General features: G+C 38.1%; 1 protein-coding gene across 4 annotated transcripts in view; it reads right to left on the bottom strand.

Moving 5' to 3' along the window:
* FRMD6 (FERM domain containing 6) overlaps positions 1-24,239 on the bottom strand; it is a 78,156-nt gene that overhangs the window by 33,934 nt on the left and 19,983 nt on the right. For all 4 annotated transcript variants that reach the window (XM_043471666.1, XM_043471669.1, XM_043471667.1 and 1 more), the window contains one exon: positions 4,899-5,143. In XM_043471666.1, coding sequence (XP_043327601.1) covers positions 4,899-4,997 — 99 coding nt within the window. In that variant the 5' untranslated portion in view covers positions 4,998-5,143. The remainder of the gene's footprint in view (positions 1-4,898; positions 5,144-24,239) is intronic.

Here is a 24,239-nt window from a genome sequence, read left to right as displayed (position 1 = left end):
TATCAGAGAGAGTAACTCAGAACTTTGCTCATTTGTGTATTATAATATTTTTGTATGTAAATATTATTAAAATATGTGCAACATGACAGTTCATTCTAGCTACATATATTATGTGTGGCATTTCCCCTCATATTTGTACTAGTAACTTGCAACTTCTTTCTTCAATAACCATGCCAGTTACAGTTTTAATGATTATAAATCCTAAATTAGTTAACTTTGAATTAATGACTCTTTATCACACTTTAATATATAACTTAGATTCAGAAAATAAAACATGTTGAGATCTCTTAATAATTGAAGGTCAAACAATTCAGAATGGTGACAATGTCAACTGGGGTAAGAAAGATAGGTTTATGGCTCTTTTCCACATTCACTATTAATGTGAATAGTGAATACACATTGGCTCAGCAATAAAGAAACCTCCTGCAAAGCAGGAGACGCAGGTTCGATCCCTGGGTTGGGAAGATCCCCTGGGGGAGGGCATGGCAACCCACTCCAGTGTTCCTGCCAGGGTAATCCCATGGGCAGAACAGCCTGGTGGGCTGCAGTCCATAGGACTGCAGAGTCAGACCCACTGAGGGACTGAGAACATATGCAATCTGAAGCACCTTATCCACTAGAAAGTGCAAAAAGTATTTATGTAAGGCCAAATAGCACCACTTCAGCTGTTTAGAAGTAACAGGAATTCCATGGAGCTGGGACAGTGTCTTATTTTATACTCAGAATATACAGCAGGCATTTAGTAAATGTCTGATGAATGAAAGCCAAGGATCTGATCTCCTGTGGGTTCCTCACCTTCCTTCTGGTCCATGACTACAAACTACAGTACTCTGGCCCACTGTGCAGATCATTTAATACTGTGCCACTCAAGAATTTTTATCAATACAAATTGATTGTACTGAGGGGATACATTTGCCAAAAAGAAATCAGTGTCACCTTCATTCACTAAAAAGACTTTGGATTTGAGTTCTGTATTACTGAAACAACACTTTATAAATAAGCTTAAATAAAGAAAATGATATAATTATGGGAAAAGTATTTAAGGTTAAATAAAACTGAACTATATACTACAAATTTGAGACTTAAAGAAGTTTAGGACTTTAATCTTTAGCCTTGACTGTATTTTAAAATGTCATATACAAAGTACTTTGGATAAAATATGATTAAGAAGTTAAAAGAAAAATTCCAAATCACACGCTGTATACAAAATAAACTATGTTGTACCTTTGTATAACTGTTGTTCAAATAATCTGTGCATTTCTTCCATACCTCCTATATAATTATTATTGTTCCACTAGTTTTAAATCAAGGATCTGTCTCCCTCATTGTAGACAGACGCTTTACTGTCTCAGCCACCAGGGAAGTCCTTGGCTAACAATTATCAAGGAAATACAATGTTCTTGTTTAAAAACTGCAAGTAAGTAAGGCTGTGGCTCTGAAGTCTAACCTACTGTGAAAACAATTTTGAGTTTTTTACATTTGTATATTATGAGTCTTGAAGGCTACATTTTAGCTGACCGAAATTTTTCAAGTTCTTTAATCTTCAGGAGCAATAGGAACTTTAAAAGGTGCCATAGAATATGAGTCATTAGGGATAAGAACGAAAGCATTATCTAAAAATATACTTTGTATGGAACTTTTTAATAAAAACAGCATCTAATTCTCAATGTCAATGGCCTGTTGAACAAGAATGTCTAAAATATGCTACAGAAAAAGAATTGTTCACTCTTGTCTCAGTGAAGAGATATTATCTCTTAGCCACAATTTATATCACTTAAAAATTTTGTGACTCCTACATTAACATAATTTTATTTCCAAAAATTTCCAAGTTTCCATATTTAATATTTATCTGATGATTAAAATTATTTAGAACAATTCCTGTTTGTTTAATTCATGGAAAATTAAAAATGATCAAAACTACATTTATCCTATGCAGAAAGGCAATATTCTATCCATTATACTTCTCAGGGAATAAATTTTCTTTGTTTAAAAAGTGTTTAGAAATGATTTTTAAAAAGGAGACCATTAATGAAATAGTTTTTGTTGCAGTTAATTTGTTCTACCACAACTCTACAAACATCACTGCTGTTTTCTGAAGACAAAAATGACACTTGGTAGAAAATGACAGGCCTCTGGCAGCCCTGAGTTGGCTTTGTAGCAGTGAGGGGACCCCAAGCTACTTAACCCAGTTCCTCCTCCTCCCTCCTTTGGTCCAGCAGCTTGCTTGCTAATGAGGAGTCTGGACACGGCAGGGCTGTCCACGGACCCTGGAATAAGAACAGGTCTACATGGTGTTCAGAAGTTGAGTTTCATTAATAGAGTGAGCATACAGCTCAAAGAAAGGAAAACAAGTGCTACTCCATTAAGTGCTCACTCACTGAGGCCAGACACAGCAGTAAGCATGTATACATGTTATGTCTTTATAGCCTCACAATGTCCCTGTGAGGAGAGCAGATTATTTTCACTTTATAGAAGAGGAAACCAAAGCAAAGAACTAATTTGCCCAAGGTTGCAGATGTGAAGTAGTCCCTGTGTCCCACCCTAGACTTATTACATCAGCACCTCCAAGGAGTGAAGTTCAATAGTTTGAGTATTTATCAAGCTCTCCAGGTAATTTTTTAGACATCAAGTTGTAAAATCACTGATCTATAGGAACAAATGGATTGCCTGTCAGTCTATTCTCTGTAACTATCTTCTTCAACTGAGATTTCAGTATAAATTAATTTCTTAGAAAATTATAGCCAGCTCCTAGTATTCCTCATGAAATAAGATTAGTCTTCCTTCTAACTTACCTGAGGTCAGTAATGTTTTGTTCCATATACTGTATGTGTGTACAGACATAGGAACACATTTATACATATTCGGCCAGGTGAAAAGGCAGAAATGGAACTGAGAGAAGTTTCTTAAGTGCTTATACTATATGTTTATGTATATTTTAAAATTTTAGTTGATACCTTCTCTATATAACTGTTAAAATAGAACACAAACAGCATATTCATGTATACATGTAAATTATATTTTAATATATTCTGACAGTGCCCATACTGAAAAAGAGAGATAATGTTGCCAATTTTAACTAGGTTTTAAAAACCAAATGCTGGAATAATAACAGTTTTATCACTTCACATCCAAAACAGCTTTGGGTAATCTGAGTATAAAAGAACTAAATCAATAGAAATTCTGCCTAAGAGACTGATAAAATTCACTCAATAGGCAGGTTTGATACTCAGACAATTCCTTTAGGCAAAAACAAGGCTACATTAGTAAATCAAGAAACTGTGGTGACTGACAGAATGAAACCAAAATAATTATGATAAGCAGAATCTTTTCCTTTAAATTTTTAATGGAGCTATTTAAATGTCATATAGCTTCAGTATAACATTTAGAAATATTCTTTTTATATGGCAATTGGGTTAAAAATACAGTAGCAAGAAGAACTAATTCAAGGCATGAACTAAGGAAATCTTTTCCTTAATTCCAACAGAATACAAAGAAAGAACATGAAAGTTAACAATAGGGAGGGGTTGACAAATGCTAGGCATGACTGTGATCACATAAAACTGTGCAGCAGTCTCTACCAAAGCTCAACACATGCATACATCATGATTCACAATCCACTTGCAGGTATAAGCCCAGACATGTATATACACGTGTGTATGCTCAGTCGCTAAGTCATGTTCAACTCTTCTACAACTCCATGGACAGTAGCCCGCGAGGCTCCCCCGTCTATGGGATTTCCCAGGCAAGAATACTGGAGTGGATTGCCATTTCCTCCTCCAGGGTTTCTTCCTGACCCAGGGGTTGAACCCATGTCTCCTATGTCTCCTGTACTGGCAGGCTGATTCTTTTACCACTGAGCCACCTGGGAAGCCCATATACATATATGTATATACATAAAATGTTCATAACTGTTTTACTTGTAATACCTCCGAAACTTAAAATAACCTAATACCCATCAATAAAGCTGGAGAAGAAATTAGGCATACTCAGACAATGAAATATAATAATGAAAAAAAGAATTACTGTCACATGCAATAGCATGGATAACTTTCACAGGCCAAATATTGAGTATATAAAATACAGGCACATATTAAAGTGAGCACACCACATATTTTTGCTGCATGAAATTCAGGAATAAGAAAATTACCCTATTGTGATAGAAGTGGAAATAGATACTATCTTTTGGTAGAGATTATTGATTACGAGGGATCACAAAAGATCTTTCTGGGGCACTAGAAATCTACTATATCTCAAGCTGAATGATGGTTACTTGGATGTATACACTGGGAAAAAGTCAGAGCTGCACATTTAATATTCCTATACTTTGCTGTAAGTAAATTATAACTCAACTTTAAAAGTAAAAACAAAAAAGAAAAAGTATTATATTCCTCAATGTCCAGGTTAACTAAGAGTTAACTCCAGCTCACGAACCATAAGCAAGTTTAGTGAGCAAATACACAGCCTATTCTTGAAACTGGCTAGACTTAGGCTACAGCCTACTATCAAAACAATGATCAAGATGCATGTTAAAAAGTTAGCAATTATGTATTACCATTTCATGTGTGTAGGTGACAACTCAAAAGTATTTAAAAAGCAAACTCAGATATCCATAAAACTATTTCAATGAAAGACTTTTAAAAAGCAAAGTGTTTATTTTTCTATATATAATATAGTAACAGATATTCTCTAATTTTACCAGACAAGAGAATGCTAAAGACAGCTGAACTTAAGCTATCATTCAAATTTATACCTGTGTAGACAGCCTTAATACCCCAATTCTCCAGCATTATTAATGGTCTCATTCTGTGAGGATCTCATCATTAGCCAAGTCATAATTTGAATGTGGTCACTGGTGGGAACATCATCATTTAAACATTTCTAAAGTAGGATCTACTCACATTTATGATGATGTTCAGAGATTCATCATTAGGAAGGAAAATACACACACTCCGGCGGTCTTGCATGACTCTGTTGTTATGGAAGTTCAATTTGTTCATTGTGTTGTGGGCTCTCTAGTGGTCAGGGCTGGGCTCCGAGTCCTCGGCAATTTTTCTGGTTCCGAGCACTCCAAAGCCAAACTCTGCTCCTCATCACACTCCCTACAGGAGAAGCATCGTGATATTCGACTACGTGGGTTTCATAGCTGTAAAAAAAAAGAAAGCCCAAAAGGAAGGAGGTTGTGAATGAAGATGGCAAGACTGGTGAATAGACAGATGGGGAGAGGAGCCGCAGGAGGACAGGGCACAGCACGTCTCACAGTGAGGCCCGCCTCGCCTAATCACTGAGAACGCACGGGCGTGTACGCTGTACTTTGCCCACTACCAAGTATTTGAAAACTTACATTCACAGTCATGAATTTAACATAAAGCCAATGAGTGCCTCTACATTCAAGGTGATACTGTGTACTGCAGGGCTTTCAAAAGCAGAGCCTGCCTTTGAGAAGTTTCTAGTCTCATATGGAAGGGTCCTGGAATAAACGAACAAAATGACAAAGCAGCAATAACAACACAATTCTCAATCCCTCTCCTGTTTTTCTTCCATTACAATCAAACTCAAACAAATGTCTTGGATCTTACATTATATTCCTTCTTCAACCACTGTGGTCTGGCTTCCATTTCCTTCTTCTAACCAGCATGACTTTACCACAGGAAGCCAGTGATCTCAAGACCATGAGGAGAAACCATAGCATTCACTTTGATTGACCTCAGTATGTACAACACTTACTGAGGCTGTTAAGTCCTCCTTACAACCTTTTTCTCCCTGAGTTTCTACAATGCTGCCCTCTCTTCTCATTCTCTAACCTGGCAATGCAAACTTTATTTTTCTGTTATTTCACCAACCAGTTAACACACAGAGGTAACATGATTGTATATAATAAATATTTGTATTTATTTTATATGGCGGATTTTGGATACTTCTCATATCTAACCGGTTTATTAAACCATGTAATTTTACTTTTTAAATTCTCTCAGATATTCAGCGTAAACAATTTTGCTTTCAAGTTATAAAGACTTTACCACCAATTTTCAATAACCATACTTTTTATTTCTGTCTCATGTCTCACTGCATTGGCAAGACTTTAAGAATAATTTTAAAACACTGGTGGATATTTTCTACTTTTAATGAATGTGTCTAGTGTTTCATATATTATTCCTAATACAACACTATTCAACTGAGGTATGTTAGGACAACTTGCCTGTCAAACCAGTAGTAATCACTTATATTGTTCCTTTACAGCTACATTTGTAGAATATGTAGGGATTTCCAGGGATATGGATTAGTTTTATCTAGCAGAAAGCATAACCATATAGTTTTAATAGAAGAGCTATTATCACTGCATATATAAATCAAAGCATAAATGAGGCAGAATCTTGGCTTATTTGTTTAAGGTGCAATGTACATCTGTTATCAGCAGGAAGACAGGAGAGAATATACTCTTAGATGGCACCATAAGTAAATGTAAACTAGTATTTCTTTTTAAAGTATAAATAAAATACCATCCACCAGGGAGTTACTCAAAGCTAAGTAAAAACATGTACAGTATTTCCTTAGGAAGGAGACCAAAAGCCCCGTAGGAGTATTCTACATTACTTAAAGCATAATGGCAATTGTTTCACATTAGGCTGTAGCCAGTACATCACCCTACAGGGTCACCAGAGGAAAGTGCTACAGTTATTTCCAGTATGGGATGGCTAGAATGGTTGGCCTATGTCTTCTATGAACACAAACTAACTGCACTTCAAATCCAACCATTCAGCTGTAGAATGCACACTTTAAACAATTCCAAAGCAAAGAGGAACATAAGTGAACCATGCCAAGAAACAGAGGAAAATAATAGAATGGGAAAGACTAGAGATCTCTTCAAGAAAATTAGAGATACCAAGGGAACATTTCATGCAAAGATGGGCACAACAAAGGACAAAAACATTATGGACCTAACAGAAGCGGAAAATATTAAGAGGTGACAAAAATATACAGAAGAACTATACAAAAAAGGTATAAATGACCCAGATAACTATGATGGTGTGGTCATTCACTAGAGCCAGGCATCCTGGAGTGTGAACTCAAGTGGGCCTTAGGAGGCATTACTACAAACAAGGCTAGTGGAGGTGATGGAATTCCAGCTGAGCTATTTCAATCTTAAAAAATGATGCATGAAAGTCCTGCACTCAATATGCCAGCAAATTTAGAAAACTCAGCAGCGGCCATAGGACTGGAAAAGGTCAGTTTTCATTCCAATCCCAAAGAAGGGCAAGGGCAAAGAATGTTCAAATTACCACACAATTGCACTCATCTCACACACTACCAAAGTAATGCTCAAAATTCTCCAAGCCAGGTTTCAACAGTATGTGAACTGTGAATTTCCAGATATTCAAGTTGGATTTACAAAAGGCAGAGGAACCAGCGATCAAATTGCCAACATTTGCTGGATCACAGAAAAAGCAAGGAAATTCCAGAAAACATCTACTTCTGCTTCACTGACTAAGCTAAAGCCTTTGACTGTGTGGATCATAACAAACTGTGGAAAATTCTTCAAGAGATGGGAATACGAGGCCACCTTACCTGAATCCTGAGAAATCTGTATGCAGGTCAAGAAGCAACAGTTAGAACTGGACATGGAAGAACGAACTGGTTCCAAATTGGGAAAGGAGTATGTCAAGGCTGTATATTGTCACCCTGCTTATTTAAATTATATGCCGAGTACATCATGAGAAATGTTGGACTGGATGAAGCACAAGCTGGAATCAAGACTGCTGGGAGAAGTATCAATAACCTCAGCTATGCAGATGACACCACCCTTATGGCAGAAAGTGAAGAAGAACTAAAGAGCCTCTTGATGAAAGTGAAAGAGGAGTGTGAAAAAGTTGGCTTAAAATTAACATTCAGAAAACTAAGACCCTGGCATCTGCTCCCATCACTTCATGACAAATAGATGGGGAAACAATGGAAACAGTGAGAGACTTTAATTCTTTTTGGACTCCAAAATCACTGCGGACGGTGACTGCAGCCATGAAATTAAAAGATGCTTGCTCCTTGGAAGAAAAGTTATGGCCAACCTAGATGGCATGCTAAAAAGCAGAGACATTACTTTGTCAACAAAGGTCCATCTAGTCAAAGCTATGGTTTTTCCAGTGGTCATGTATGGATGTGAGAGTTGGATTATAAAGAAAGTTGAGCGCTGAAGAATTGATGCTTTTGAACTGTGGTAGGAGAAGATTCTTGAGAGTCCCTTGGACTGCAAGGAGATCAAACCAGTCAATCCTAAAGGAAATCAGTCCTAAATATTCATTGGAAGAACTGATGCTGAAGCTGAAACTCCAGTACTTTGGCCACCTGATGTGAAGAACTGACTCATTGGAAAAGACCCTGATGCTGGGAAACACTGAAGGCAGGAAGGAAGGGGATGACAGAGGACAAGATGGTTGGATGGCATCACTGACTTGATGCACATGAGTTTGAGTAAGCTCCAGGAGTTGGTGATGGACAGGGAAGCCTGGCATGCTGCAGTCCATGGGGTTGCGAAGAGTTGGACACGACTGAGCTGAGAATGATATTCTCAGGCATACTATCTGAGAAATACAGTTCTAAATAATTTCATAGTCAAATAAAATATTTCATGGCAAACTTTTTTCCCTATGCATAGATATATTCCAACACTTAGGCCTCCTCTCTGATATAAAATATGAGATATTTAATAGAAGCTTCCCTGATAGCTCAGTTGGTAAAGAATCCACCTGCAATGCAGGAGATCCCGGTTCCATTTCTGGGTTGGGAAAATCCACTGGAGAAGGGATAGGTTACCCACTCCAGTATTCTTGGCTTTCTCTTGTAGCTCAGCTGGTAAAGAAGCTGCCTGCAAGGTGGGAGACCAAGGTTCAATCCCTGGGTTGGGAAGATCCCCTGGAGAAGGGAAAGGCTACCCACTCCAGTATTCTGGCCTGGAGAATTCCATGGACTATACAGTCACAAAGAGTCGGACATGACTGAGTGACTTTCACTTTCACTTTTTCTGATATTAAAATCTTTTCAAGCTATGATTAAATGCAACTTAAAATTCAAACCATTAAGTGATATTAATCCCAGTAAAATTATTTAAATCTACACTTCAAATTGAGCTACTCATATAATTTTCCATTTCTAATTAAACCAATTAAAGGGGGTTTATTTCTACTGACCTACTTTCTAGAATTTAAAAAACAAACTAGGAAAAAATATCTTCTGAAAGGGGATGCTTCCAGAGCTTCATTAAAACAATTTAAAAACTCCATGGGTACAATTTTTATTTACTAGCTTGCTTATGGTTCAATAGTACAGTATAAAAAAGGACTAGAAGAGGATTATAAAGAAAATTAATAAAAGCAGAGTAAAGAAGCAGTTCATTGCTGCTTTTATGCTTTGAGGATAGCAAACTAGTAAAGCCCTGAAAGAGAGACAGTATTAAGATTTACTTTACCCAAGCCTGCATTAAAGTTGATTAAAAGGTTCCACTGAAATAGCAAAATCCCCATATCTCTAACATGCTTCAGTATAAAATTTAAAGTTAGAGAGTCCTAGGGGAAAGACTTAAGACTAAATTTACACCAATTTTAACCATAGAATTTAGCCTCTGAGCCACTGGCTACTTATTCTGTATCCTAAGTCCCAAAGCAGTCCCAAGAGGGCACATTTCCTACTCCAGGGCAGTTCAATAATCTTGTGTTCAATAATCTAAGGATAGATTATCTGTGAAGAGTAAACCATGTTATAATACCATATTTCCCAAACAACAAAAGAACAGCTAATACGGTAATCAAACCCCATCCTGCCATCTTTGTTGTTGTTCAGTCGCTAAGTCATGTCTGACTCTGTGACCCCATGGACTGCAGAACACCAGGCCTCCACGTCCTCTACTATCTCCAGGAGTTTGCTCAAGTTCATGTCTGTTAAGTCAGTGATGCTATCTAACCATCTCATCTTCTGCCACCCTTTTCTCATTTTGCCTTCGATCTTTCCCAGCATCAGGGTCTTTTCCAATGAGTTGGCTCTTCACATCAGGTGGCCAAACTGTTGGAGCTTCAGCTTTAGCATCAGTACTTCCAATGAATATTTAGGGTTGATTTCCTTTAGGATTGACTGATTTGATCTCCCTGCAGTCCAAAGGCCTCTCAAGAGTCCTCTCCAGCACTACAATTCGAAAGCATCAATTCTTCGGTGCTCAGTCTTTTCTATGGTCCAACTCTCACACCCATACATGACTTTTGGAAAGACAATAGCTTTGACTATACAGACCTTTGTTAGCAAAGTGATGTCTTTGCTTTTTAATACTCTATTTACATTTGTCACAGCTTTCTTTCCAAGAAGCAAGTGTCTTCTAATTTCATTGCATAATCACTGTCCACAGTAATTTTGGAACCCAAGAAAAGAAAATTTGTCACTGTGTCTACTTTTTCCCCTTCTATTTGCCATGAAGTGATGGGACTGGATGCCATGATCTTTGTTTTATGAATGTTGAGTTTTAAGCCAGCTTTTTCACTCTCCTCTTTCACCCTTATCAAGAGGCTCTTTAGTTTCTTTTCACTTTCTGCCATTAGAGTGGTGTCATCTGCCTATCTGAGGTTGTTAATATTTCTCCTGACATCTTTATGAATACCCAAGTTTCAAATTACTTGTTAATTTCCCTACTCAAACTTTAAACCCACATTATTTTAAGTTCCTTACTTCCAGATAAGCCCATTAATTATAAAGTTACTTCATTTCTTTTAAGAATCAGGAAGCTCACATGTGGTATGGACATTCAATGCTGATTTTCAGTTTTTAAAAACTACTGGATATAGCCTTTAAAACTGTGTCACCATGGAATAAAAGTATGGACTTTACTTCAATATAATGTATCAGTTGGTCTGTCAGTTGTGATGAAGATCTCCTACTCTTACCAGAGGTTAACAACAGGGAAAGTGGGTACCATGGGTACAGAAGAACACTGTCCAGTATATCTAAAATGCACTGTCCTGTATATCTAAAAGCATTCTAAAGTTAAAAGTTTATTTAAAAAACTCTAGGTCACCAGAAATTTCCTCCTCATACAACAGGTATAGCCTCACTTTGAATGGAGTCAAAGGAAGATCCTTAATTCTGAGACTGTCACCCTAAAAAAAGTTAGGTGGTAATTTGATAAGAAAATTACTATAACATCAGCATGGTTAGTAGGCATATTTCAACAGTCAATAAGGTATCTTTATTACTTAAAAAAAATAAGGCAAATAGTATCTTGGAAAGCTGGGTGGCAGACAACCCTGTCTTTTAATTTAATCACTACATATTCATGAAACTCAAATTATATACACAGCATTGTAGTATTTACTTGGCATAAAGCAGAACACAAAAGCAACGGAAGATGTGCCCCCTACTCCCACGAATTCACCATCAAGTTAGGGCTATAACAGGGCCAGGATGCTTAGGATAATGATATTGTGTCCCTCCTTCCCATGAGCACACAGACTCTGATGGACACTTCCAGGAAGACGTAACAGATGACAGCACTAGGTGCATGAATACTGTGGCTAACATCACTTTGGAATAAAAAGTACATAGTCTTTTACTCAATGTTTTCCTAAAGTGGTATCAAAATGGCTTTGTTGCTGTTCATTCATTCATTCATTCAGCATATACAGGTACTATGTCCCAGGTGTTGTTGTAAGTGCTGAACACACAGCAATGAATAAAACAAATACTCAACTCTGATGGAGACAGACGATATATAACATAGATGGTGACATGTACTGTGAAGAAAAATAAATTCAGAGTAGGTGAGAGAGCTGATGAAGAGACTGTGGTGTGGTCATGTGGATGCTATTTCATACAGGGTACTCAGAGGAAGCATTTCTGATATTTGAGCAGATATAAGAATTAAGAGAGCGATGTAATTTATTTCCTTTCTTCTTTCCTTCCTTCGTTCCTTCCCTCTCTCCCCTCTTCCCCTCATCCAACCCAGGGAAATTTTTTCCAAATAGAGGGGAAAATAAGTGCCAAGGCTCACTGATGCTTCAGAAAAGGTAACATAACAGTAAAAACTATAGCTAACATTGACTACATACTTGTCGCGTTTGGTGGCTAAGTCATGTTTGACTCTTTTGCGCCCCATGGACTACAGCCCTACAGGCTCCTCTGTCCATGGGATTTCCCAGGCAAGAATACTGGAGTGGGTTGCCATTTCCTTCTTCAGGGGATCTTTCTTACTCAGGGATCAAACCTGCATCTCCTGTATCAGCAGGTGGATTCTCAACCACTGAGTCAAATGCTGATGTTAAGTACTCATGGTACATTAAAGAAAACCGACAACTCTTTGCCATGCTTCCCATGAAGAGGAGGTAGGATCTATTTCCCTCTTCTCTTGAAGCTGAGCTGGCCCTGTGACTAGCTCATGCTCAAGGTTCTGCCTCATGGATAACTCAGTAGCTTGTAATTGTTATTATTATTATTATTTGGTCTAGTTCCTCTATTCAGATCTTCTTAGAGCAGGGTCCCTAGTCTGTGAGAGTGAGTGTGTGTGTGTCTATGTGTTTAATTTCCAATGGCAGGTACATAAGTATATACTAATTAAAAGTGGCTTGACTGGTTTACTACACACATGTCCTTGGACAAGGAAGATTACACAGCAGGGGTTCTTAACCTTGGCACTATTGACATTATGGGGCCAAACACTCTATGTAGTGAGGGGCTGTCCCATGCACTGCAGGATGTTCGATGTTCATCTCTGGTCTCTGCCCACTAGATGCAGAGAGAATCCCCCTCAACTCCCAGCAGTGACAACCCAAAATATCACTGGACATTGCCAAATATCAACTTGGGGGCAAAATCACCCATTGCTGGGAACCAATCATTGAGAACAAGTTTCCCTATAGAGTCACAGCAGGCTGTTCTTACCATCTAGTTAATTTTTTAAGCAGTGAAAGAAAAGTGTTAGTCGTGTCTGACTCTTTTGTGACCCCATGGACTGTAGCCCACCAGGTGCCTCTGTCCATGGGATTTTCTAGGCAAGAATACTGGAGTGGGCTGCTATTCCCTACTTCAGGGGATCTTCCCAACCCAGGGATCAAACCAAGGTCTCCTGCATTGCAGGCAAATTCTTTACCAGTTGAGCCACCAGGGAAGCAAACTCCTACCAAACATACATTTTCCAACTAAACGCCAGCAACTTAGTTTCAAACTTAGAAACCTGGTTAATTTTTCAACCACTTGAAAATGTTCAAGGCCACTAGCTTCAGAACAGTTTTGAAATTTAGCCTTCTTGAAACTTCAAGTTTTAATGCAGTGTATTGCCAAACTTCTCATGTAAGTAGACTTCCATGTAAGCAGACTTCCACTATTACCAGGTAACATATATATAATGCACACATTCATTTAAAGCAAACCAAGTATACAGAACAATTAATTCATAATAATAATTTTCAGTAACAAAAGAATATCTCATCTTGAATACTAATTTGTGGGTGATTATTCCTCTCTTATTAAAGACCACTATGTGTTTTTAAAGGACCTCTTGATGAAAGTGAAAGAGGGCAGTGAAAAAGCTGGCTTAAAAGTCAACATTAAAAAAAATGAGATCATGGCATCTGGTCCCATCACTTCATGGGAAACAGATGGGGAAAAAATGGAAACAGGGACAGACTTTATTTTCTTGGGCTCCAAAATCACTGCAGTGATTTTGCCCCTGCAGTTGGTGACTGCAGCCATGAAATTAAAAGACATTTGCTCCTTGGAAGAAAAGCTGTGATCAGCCTAGACAGCATATTAAAAAGTAGAGACATTACTTTGCCAACAAAGGTCCATCTAGTCAAAGCTATGATTTTTCCAGCAGTCATGTATGGATGTGAGAGTTGGACCATAAAGAAAGCTGAGCGCCGTAAAGAACTGATGCTTTTGTGGTGTTGGAGACTCTTGAGAGTCCTTTGGACTGCAAGGAAATCCAACCAGTCAATACTAAAGGAAATCAACCCTTAATATTCATTGGAAGGACTAATGTTGAAGCTGAAGGTCCAAAACTTTGGCCACCTGATGCAAAGAACTGACTCACTGGAAAAGACCCTAATGCTGGGAAAGATTGAAGACAGGAGGAGAAGGGGATAACAGAGGACAAGCTGGTTGGATGGCATCATCAAATCAATGGACTTGAGTTTGAGCAATCTCTGGGAGATGGTGAAGGACAGGGAAGCCTGGCATGCTGCAGTCCATGGGGTTGCAAAGAGTAGGACATGACTTACGAGACTGAACAACAAGAACCACACACTATATAAGCAGCTGTGTATGAAATGCAGTTACTGTAATACAGTTATTGTATGTAAAGTGTGAAAATATGTAAACATATGTGTGTATCTATTTTAAATATGTAAGTATACATATTTCTTGTTTAGTCACTAAGTTGTATTCAACTTTTTGTGACCCCATGAACTGTAGCCTGCCAGGCTCCTCTGTCCATGGGACTTTCCCAGGCAAGAATACTGGAGTGGGTTGCCATTTCCTTCTCCAGGGGATCTTCCCGACCCAGAATCAAACCCACATCTTTTGTTTCTCCTGCTTGGCAGGCTGATTCTTTACCACTGAGCCACCTGGGAAACCACATTATTTTTACATAAATAGCATGTGTATGTAAATATGTATGTATAATACAAGCAATAACTATACTTGAAAATATTTATTGAATCAATAGAAAGTTTAGGTTAGGAAAGAAGCAATATAATGTGCTGCTTAAGCTTGGACCATGGAGCCTGCCTGCTCCAATTTGGATGCCAGCCCTGACACCTGCCACTGCCCCTGGGCAAGACTCTTTACTTCCTTGTGTCAATTTTTCTCACTTCTGAAATGGAACTGTTGTGGACATTATTAATTGGGTTACTCATTTACTACTAGGTAACATTCCTGATTTCCTATTATGGAAAACAAGTGGAAGAATTACTTTTTGGTAATGTGTGTTGGTCATTATCTACTCTGTCATTAATCATATCTTGAGTTCTACAAAAAAACAGTATTTCTCTCCTATTAGTAGCTAATAGATAATTTCATTTTTGCATTTAACCAATGAGATTTGCTGTATCTTGGGGCTGGGAATGGAAAAGAACCTTCCAATTGAAGTAGATGTGAATTGGTGCCAAGTACCACTTATCATACTTTACTGAATAAAATTATATGGCTCGTCTTTGGCTATAGAAAAGGGAGAATATAGGAAAGACAGGCAAAGAAGCCTTGGATTGCAATAAGGAAAAAAATAAGTAAACTCATGTACTCATAAGCTGCAGTTAGCATTGTAAATTACTGCAACCAGCATGAGTTTGTAGTAAGAAGCATAAAAATGTTCATATCCTGTGATCCAGTAAGCCAATTTGAAAAATGTATAAGAAGGAAATAATTGAACCAAAGCACCACACTTGATCAAAAGCACTCAGGGAACCATTATCTATCAGAGTAAAAACTGGAAAAAAAAATCTAAATAGTCTAACAACAACAATGGATTAGTAAATTATGGTATATCTAAAGTATTACCAATAATAAAAACTGCATTTACTGAGCACAATCCCCTCAAATCACAAATACCAATTATAGCCGAAAATTACCCTGTTTCACTACATACATAGTTCTGTTTATAGAACAGAACTTTCAGGAATAAAGAACTTAAAAAAAAAAACAGTCTCTAAATCCAAGAGGTGGGGGTAGTGGGGGGAGAAAAAAAAGACAAGTATCACAAGCAGTCAGTCAACGAACAATCATAATCTAACTGGATTTGAGTCCAAAGTACTTCATTAAAGTTTACAACTTTTTGTCCTCACACCATTTCTAAAATCTGGCCTTCAGAGACTTTATAGGCTCTTTGAAGTGTTGAAATTAAGAGAGTAGAAACAATAGAGAGAAATATAATTGTATTTTAAGTTAAATGCTAAACTCAGCAGTAAAATAAAGATTGTGGGATTTGAGAAAAGCCTGAGAACTGAGGGAAGTGCAGGGTTCAGGACAATGTCATGGAGGGAGGGGAAATGATTTGCATGCAGTGGAGACAAGAAAGAATTAAGGGTGGAGAACAACACAGTTAAGACCCTGGGTGGGGAGGGGAGGTAGGAGACAAGCCTGGGCTCCCTGCAAGGCCTGATGGATGAAATCAGGTCATGGAACACTCATCATAAGACACTTTCTTCAGTACCCTGAGGCGCTTCTGAGTCATGGGAACATCACACAGTGGGTCGTTTTTTTTTTAAAGTTGTGCTCTACCTCTGGCAATGGTTTTGCACTCTGCAGTATTCAGAACCCTAGGCTTTTGAATTTCTCCTTCTTTGGCATTATTTTTTGCTATGACCATACTCATTTTATCCACTCAATTACAGAGGCAAAGCAAAGGACAATGGTAACAGCTGATGTTTTTAAAAACACGTGAGATTAAAAACATATTTCTGCAAAGCACCATTCTGGTATACTCTCCCTAAACAGAACAGTTATAATTCTTTTAATCAATAATTACAATGGTTTCCCTCTGGAGTTCATAAAAGAAGTAATGCAGATCTCTAGAGTTCTTGCAAATATTTTTAAAAGTCTAATAAAATTGGCATATGTACCCATGGTGATATCTCAAGGGAAATTAAAAGATCATTCACTTAAGTAACTTTATTATTAGGTTGGTACAAAAGTAATTGTGGTTTCAAACAAGGAATTTTAAGTCATTATAACTAGGCTCAAACACATCTTTATTAATCAAAATAGGAACCATTACAAACAACACATTTTTTTGCCAAGGAGAAATAGGTTTGTTTATTCCTGAAGCATAAAAATCCATACTTCAGGATCCAATGAACTCTCGGAAAGCATTTTCTGCCTCCTGCTGGTTATGGAAGCGTTTTCCCTGCAAAAAGTTGTCGAGATGCTTGAAGAAGTGGCATTAGTTGGCGAGAGGTCAGGTGAATGTGGCAGATGAGGCAAAACTTTGCAGCCCAACTCGTTCAACTTTTGAAGTGTTGGTTATGTGAAGTGTGGTTCAGCATTGTCATGCAGAAGAATCGGTTCCTTTTTGTTGACCAATGCCGGCTGCAGGTGTTGCAGTTTTTGGTGCATCACATCAATTTGCTGAGCATGTTTCTCAGATGTGATAGTTTCACCGGGATTTAGAAAGCTGTAGTGGATCAGACTGGCAGCAGACTACCAAACAGTGACCATGACCGTTTTGGGGTGCCAGTTTGGCTTTGGGAAGTACTTTGGAGCTTCTACTCGGCCTAACCACTGAGCTGGTGGTTGCCAGTTGTCATATAAAATCCACTTTTCATTGCACATCACAATTTAATCAAGAAACAGTTTGTTGTTTCATAGAATAAGAGACGACACTCCAAAATGACTTTTTTTTTTTTGGTTAGGTCACGAGGCATTACTTATTGAGCTTTTTCATCTTTTCAATTTGCTTCAAATGCCGGATGACTGTAGGATAATCCTTTGGCAACTTCTCATGTAGCTGTAAGAGGATCAGCTTCAATGATGGCTCTCAGCTGGTTGTTACTTTCCAATGGCTGGCCATTGTGCTCGTCATCTTCAAGGCTCTCCTCTCCCTTGCAAAACTTCTTGAACCACCACCACTGCACTGTACATTCGTTAGCAGTTCCTGGGCCAAATGTGTTGTTGATGTTGCGAGTTGTCTCTGCTGCTTTACAACCCAGTTTGAAGCTGAATAAAAAAACTGCTCGAATTTGTTTTTTGTCTAACATCATTTATACAGTCTAATAGAATACAAATAGCAAGTAATAAGTCATTAGCAAAAAAAAAACATAAAGCAAGAAATGTGCATTCAAATGATGTATAACATAACCACATGTATTTAAGAATCTATTCCAATATCATACAGCAAAGTTCAACATTGCAAAACCACAATTACTTTTGCATCAACCTAATATCATTTTAAGTGCTTATTTTGACAGAACAATTAGTTTTACCTGCCAGATTAAAAAAAAAAAAGAAAGAAAACAAATAACTGAAATTTATTTTGATAGACAGTTTTTCCAAACCTAAAACCCAGGAAGGTGGGAGAGAGGAAGGATAACAAGTAATCTTCAATGGCTGAAACACTGGGAGAGATTTAGTCATTATATATACATTTAAAATATAAACTTAGTAAGAAAAAAAAACCTCCTCCTGTCTAGTCTCATTGTAGTCGTGTTACCTCCCCTCTCATACCTCCTCACTGTGTTCTCATCTAGACTTCCAAATGTCTTGTCTCATTCTTTAAATCTATCACCCCCGCAAAGCTGCCAGAGTGAGCCTCATTAAACTGTACTTGCATATCACACCCAGCTCACACACTTCAGCACTACAGCAACTCCACAGGACACCATCTGAACTCTGAGGCTCAGCTACCTTCCATCATCAGGTCCTCCTCTTCCCCAGTGTGACCGCTCAAGTTTTACACTGTCAAAATTCTTTTCCTTATGGTTCCCTGAGCAAGTCTTGCTCTCTTACTTACATGCTTTTGACCACGGTGTTTCCTTGCCTATTATTTCACCCACCTCCAAAAGAACAAAAGCAAAGCGTTTTCGTTCTCCCTGGAAAATTCAAGAGATGGGTCTGCGAAGCATGTCTCCATAACAGCAGGCAGCTGAGGAGTGTTTCTCCTGCATTCCTAATCACCTTTGTACTTGCTGGCGAGTCTGTCTCCCCAAAGGGTACTGGGAGAATCTGCTAGCATCTCTATGTTTCTAATGCCTACAGTAGTCCTGGGTCTGTAATAAGTACCCAAGAAAGGTGCCCTTCCCTGGTAGCTCAGACAGTAAAGAATCTGCCTGCAATGCAGGAGACTCAAGTTTGATCCCTGGGTCAGGAAGATCCCCTGGAGAAGGGAATGGCAACCCACTCTAGTATTCTTGCCTGGAGAATCCCATGGACAGAGGAGCCTGGTGGGTTATAGTCCCTGGGGCTGCAAAGAGTCAGACACGATTGAGCAACTATTACTACTACTAAGGTGTGTTGAATAAATTATTTAGAAATTCACCAAAAATGTTAATGAATTCCCTAGCAATTAAGATTAAAATTAGGTTCTTTAAGAAGAACCCAACCCAGCAAAGGGTGTCAGTACTGGTTACAGCTTCTTGAATATTTTCTCTATGTTAATTACAGGTGAAAGGGGGCACCTTTTTTTTCTTGTCTTTAAATTTAGTGGACAAACATAATGTCAGTACTGTCAACAAAGTAGTTTTGGGGAAAGTCTCTATGTGTATCAGGGTAAGCCAACTCGTGTGAAAGCAAACATATATAAAGATACACCGGTTGGGATGTACTAAGTTCCAAGTATCCAAGATACCTAAATTGAACCCGGACTCTGGAGCCACACTGCCTGGGCTGGACTATTTATTAGCTGTATGATCTTAGACTAGTCTCTTCAGCTCTCTACATCTCAGCTTCCATATCTGTAGAATAGAAATAATAACTGTATCTACTGGATGCTATAAGGCATATGGCAGGCCCTATATGAGAGTTAATTACTGATAATTAAACTAGTTAAATGACATAAGGGGAATTTATAAAAACTAAAGTAACTTAAAGCTTAGAAGTAGGATGGGTAAGCTTGTGGGTGGTTTGATATGGTAGCTTGATATGTCATCCAGGGCCTAGATTCTTCTTGGTACCCTGGAATAACTCCACTTTAAGGCTGGCATCTCTCAGAGTAGCTTAATCAATCAGAATGCAGAGGCAAACAAGAGTACTGATACTCAGTCTGACTGGATGTCTTGGGTTACAAGCTCTCTATCACTGGACAGAGGGACATGGACTCCACAGATTAGCTGAGGCCTCCCAAGGCCCACCTCCAGAGCCAGAGGTGGGAGCAACTTCCCCTGAAGTGTGTGGACCTCAAAACAAAAACATGGGTACCTTTGGGAAGTTGGGAGATGAGGGGAGATGCTAGATAAGCAACCAACAAGAAGAAAAGACGCAACGGTGAAAATTCATGACTTTCAAACCACATAAACTTTATTTTTTCTTAGTCATCTGTATTCAAAAGTCGTATCAGGTTTAGCAACCAGGCGCAAAAATTCCTTTCAACCAAGATGAATTTTTAGCATGACACAGCCAACAAAAAGCGCTGTTCTCAGGGAAAATCCCCCAACTTAGAAGCATCTGCTTCTAATTTCCACAATGAAATCTTTGATTCCTTCATTCATGGGACTTGCACTCAATTCCCTCTGACACAGGAACTGCAGTTTTCTAGATAATAATTTTGCTGTGAAATTCTCATTATCTGGTTGAGATGTTTAAAGAATGAATTAAGTGTTTGGGAAGTTGCTAGCTTTCTTATAACACTGCAAAATGATTTTACATGTCATGAAATGGTTCTTAATAACAGGAATGAAATAAACATACAAACTGGAAATGTAAAAGTCCATTGTCAGAATAGGAAAATAAGAAGTACAGTAACACAAAACAATTCAGAGCAAACAATGAACTACAGCTATACATTAGCAAGTATGAATCCCCAAAACAGTGTTGAACAAAAAAAGCCAACTTGCAAAAGACCATATATGCTATGATACTTTTCTATGAAGAGAAGGTTCAAAAACAGACAACCAATGATTCATTTAGGAATATGTGTGTGTGTGTTTGTGTGGTAAGACTATAAAGAAAGGCAAAGGAACAATTAACTTTAAAATTGCAATAGTGGTCCTGAGGGATGTAAGAGGCTGGGGTAGGGAATGTCTTCAGAAACGGGCAGGGACTGCAAAGGTGCTACAGAAAGTCTTTTTCTTAAGCTTAGAAGTAAATACAATGGTGTTCTTTGATAACTATTACTGCTTAAAATGCACAGAGACCTTATAAACACTCTACTATGTAGCTTTCATAATTTAGCAAAGTTAAATAAATCAGAGGTACTGATGTTAAAATGCTGTGAATAGCCACATACTACTGATTAAACTTTAAAAAAATATGTAACAACAAGTTATACAAGAGTTAAGTCAGAACTCAGGTAGTCACCAACCAACAATGCATCCTGAAAGGAATTTAGGATGAAAAAACAGGAGGCATTCTGTGTTTTAGATAAACAAACTCTATGCATATCTCGGGAAGAATTTCAATGACCCCAGATTCTTGTATCTTCTCAGAAACGCACTAGAATCATTAACTTGTGATATCTGTTCTTTGTGATTAGTAGTAATGTTTTACCAAGATGTATGCTTGACTATCTGTATTTCCTAGCCCCCAAATTCATATATACTGGCTCCTCTCCTGCCTCTTCAGAACCGTTTACTCAGAGCTACTGAATGGCTATTTCCTGGGCTATACAGTTCTCAGCGAGAATAAAACTTAAACTGAAAAACCCACAACTCTCACGCTGTGTGTTTTTACGTCAGCAGAGGATTGTGCCTGGGCTTCTGCTACTAAACGAAAAAGTAATGCAATAAAGTGCAATCAAATGAAAATCTTACCAATGAATCAGGTCTTAAAGATGCCTAGTCCAACTCCTTAATTTTATAGGTTAAGAAACTGACACTTCAAGAGAATGACTGGGCCAAGATGACACCAGGAAGGTTTAGGCAACTGGTATGCTTTTCCTTCCAGAATTTCTCCTCTAAGTTCTAGCAAAAACTCTCATGGGGAAGAAACAATTTAAACTAGTCTCTTTTCAGAGAGCTCATATTTTATACATTTGAGTAAAAAGTTAAGAAACATGCTAAAATGATTCACTAAAGTCAACATATCCAAATGCTAGCAAAACCTGCCTTTCATCCTCCTAGCTCTAGAATTTTATATGTCAAAAAAAAAATTTTACAAAGCCAGCAAAAGACTTTGAAATGCTAAGAATCCAATTTTACACTTGTACATATAAATTATGGGCCAAAATTATTTCGGGGCACACCCAAATGAGCAGCATTACCTGGACACACCCTCACACTCGCACACGTACTATGCATGTGTCAAATGTGCAGAATGGTGTGACGTGAGACTCACAGGGCCAGGCACCCTCTACAGTAAAAGATCAAAAGCACAGTCTATAGACTTCAAAGTAAAAGATTCCTCTGGACATTCTAATGAGGCTTTATAGTGCTACAAAAGTCTTAATTTAACATTCCTTTGGGGGTTTTGCTGTAACTATGTAAGTTAGAAAGAAACTGTCACACAAATACATAAAGACACCTGAAAATATCAGTTTAAAAATTCAAAGAAAAACAATGATTATTTTAATCATTAAAAAAACCGTTCTTAGAACTCTGATTTACAGTTTCAAAGACTCTTATGAGAAATGATAAATGTTTGTTTTACACATGGCTTCCTTTTTTAGACTCAAGTATAGCTAATTTACCAAACTGTAATAGCTGTAGGTGTAGAGCAAAGTAATTCAGTTATTTATACATATATATTTAAATATATATTTAAACATAAACATATATTATTTTTCACGTTCTTTTCTATTATAGGTTATTGTAAGATATTGAATATAGTTCTCATTGCTATATAGTCATTTGTCTATTTTATATACAGAGTGTGTATCTGTTAATCCCAAACTCTTAATTTACCCTCCCCTTTTCCTTTGGTAATCATGGCTTTGTTTTCTATGTCAGTGAATTCATTTCTGCTTTGTAAATAAGTTCATCCATATTAATTTTTAGATTCCACATATAAGAGCATATAATGTTTATCTTTCTCTGCCTGACTGACTTCACTTAGTACAGTAATCTCCAGGTCCATCCATGGTGTTAGAAAAGGCATTATTTCATTCTGTGCATGGTTTACTAACATTCCGTTCTATATATGTGTCTGTCTCTGTGTGTGTACACACCACATCTTCTTTATCCATTAACTGGACACGTCCATTCGACAGACACTCAGGTTGCTTCCATGTCTTGGCTATTGTAAATAGTGCTGCTATGAACACTTGGGTGCATGCATCTTTTTAAACTAGTTTTTGTCTTTTCTAGATATATGCAGATATATATATATATGCAATATATATATATGTCTTTTCTAGATTTATTATCATTTTATAAAATATTTACCATTGCTATTGTCATATAGGGATTTATCTCTGATACACTAAAACACATCATTTCTAACAAAGACTTCAGTACCATTTCGGTTACCAGAGACCAACAATCTAAACTTTAAAAACATGTCCCACCCACCTCCAGCAATGGCCACAGGACTAAAAAGGTGAGTTTTTATTCCAATTTCAAAGAAGGGCAATGCCAAACAATGTTCAAACGACCATTTAATTCCTCTCATTTTCACATGCCAGCAAGAAAATGCTCAAACCAGGCTTCAACAGTATGTAAACCAAGAACTTCCAGATGTACAAGCTGAACTTAACAAAGGGCTTCCCAAGGGGCACAGTGGTAATGAATCTGCCTGCCAAGGCAAGAGACCAAGTCTGATCCCTGGGTTGGGATGATCCCCTAGTGGAGGAAATGGCAACCCACTCCAGTATTCTTTCCTAGGAAAGCCCATGGAAAAAGGAGTTTGGTGAGTTACAGTCCATGAGGTTTCAAAGAGTAGGATGTGACTGAGCACATACATGCACAGAGCAACCAGAGATCAAATTGCCAACATCCGCTGGATCACAGAAAAAGCAAGGGGATTCCAGAAAAACATCACACTGACTATACTAAAGCCTCTGACTGTGTCAGTTCAGTTCAGTTCAGTCGTTCAGTCGCTCAGTCGTGTCCGACTCTTTGCGACCCCATGAATCGCAGCACGCCAGGCCTCCCTGTCCATCACCAACTCCTGGAGTATACCCAAAGCCATGTCCATCGAGTCGGTGATGCCACCCGGTCATCTCATCCTGTCATCCCCTTCTCCTCCTGCCCCCAATCCTTCCCAGCATTAGGGTCTTTTCCAATGAGTCAACTCTTCGCACGAGGTGGCCAAAGTATTGGAGTTTCAGCTTCAACATCAGTCCTTCCAATGAACACCCAGGACTGATCTCCTTTAGGATGGACTGGTTGGATCTTCTTGCAGTCCAAGAGACTGTGTGGACCACAACAAACTGGAAAATTCTTCAAGAGATGGGAATACCAGACCACGTTATCTACCTCCTGAGAGACCTGTATGCAGGTCAAGAAACAACTTAGAACTAGACATGGACTGGTTCAAAACTGGGAAAAGAGTACTTCAAGGATGTATATTGTCATCCTGCTTATTTAATTTATATGCAGAGTACATCATGTGAAATGCCGGGCTGGATGAATCAAAAGCTGAAATCAAGATTGCCAGGAGAAATATCAATAACCTCAGATATGCATATGATACCACCC

The sequence above is a fragment of the Cervus canadensis genome, chromosome 6 (genome assembly GCF_019320065.1).
Source record: "Cervus canadensis isolate Bull #8, Minnesota chromosome 6, ASM1932006v1, whole genome shotgun sequence".
Taxonomy (NCBI): domain Eukaryota; kingdom Metazoa; phylum Chordata; class Mammalia; order Artiodactyla; family Cervidae; genus Cervus; species Cervus canadensis.
Note: the sequence above shows the minus strand (reverse complement) of the source record. Positions and strands in the feature narration are given on the sequence as shown.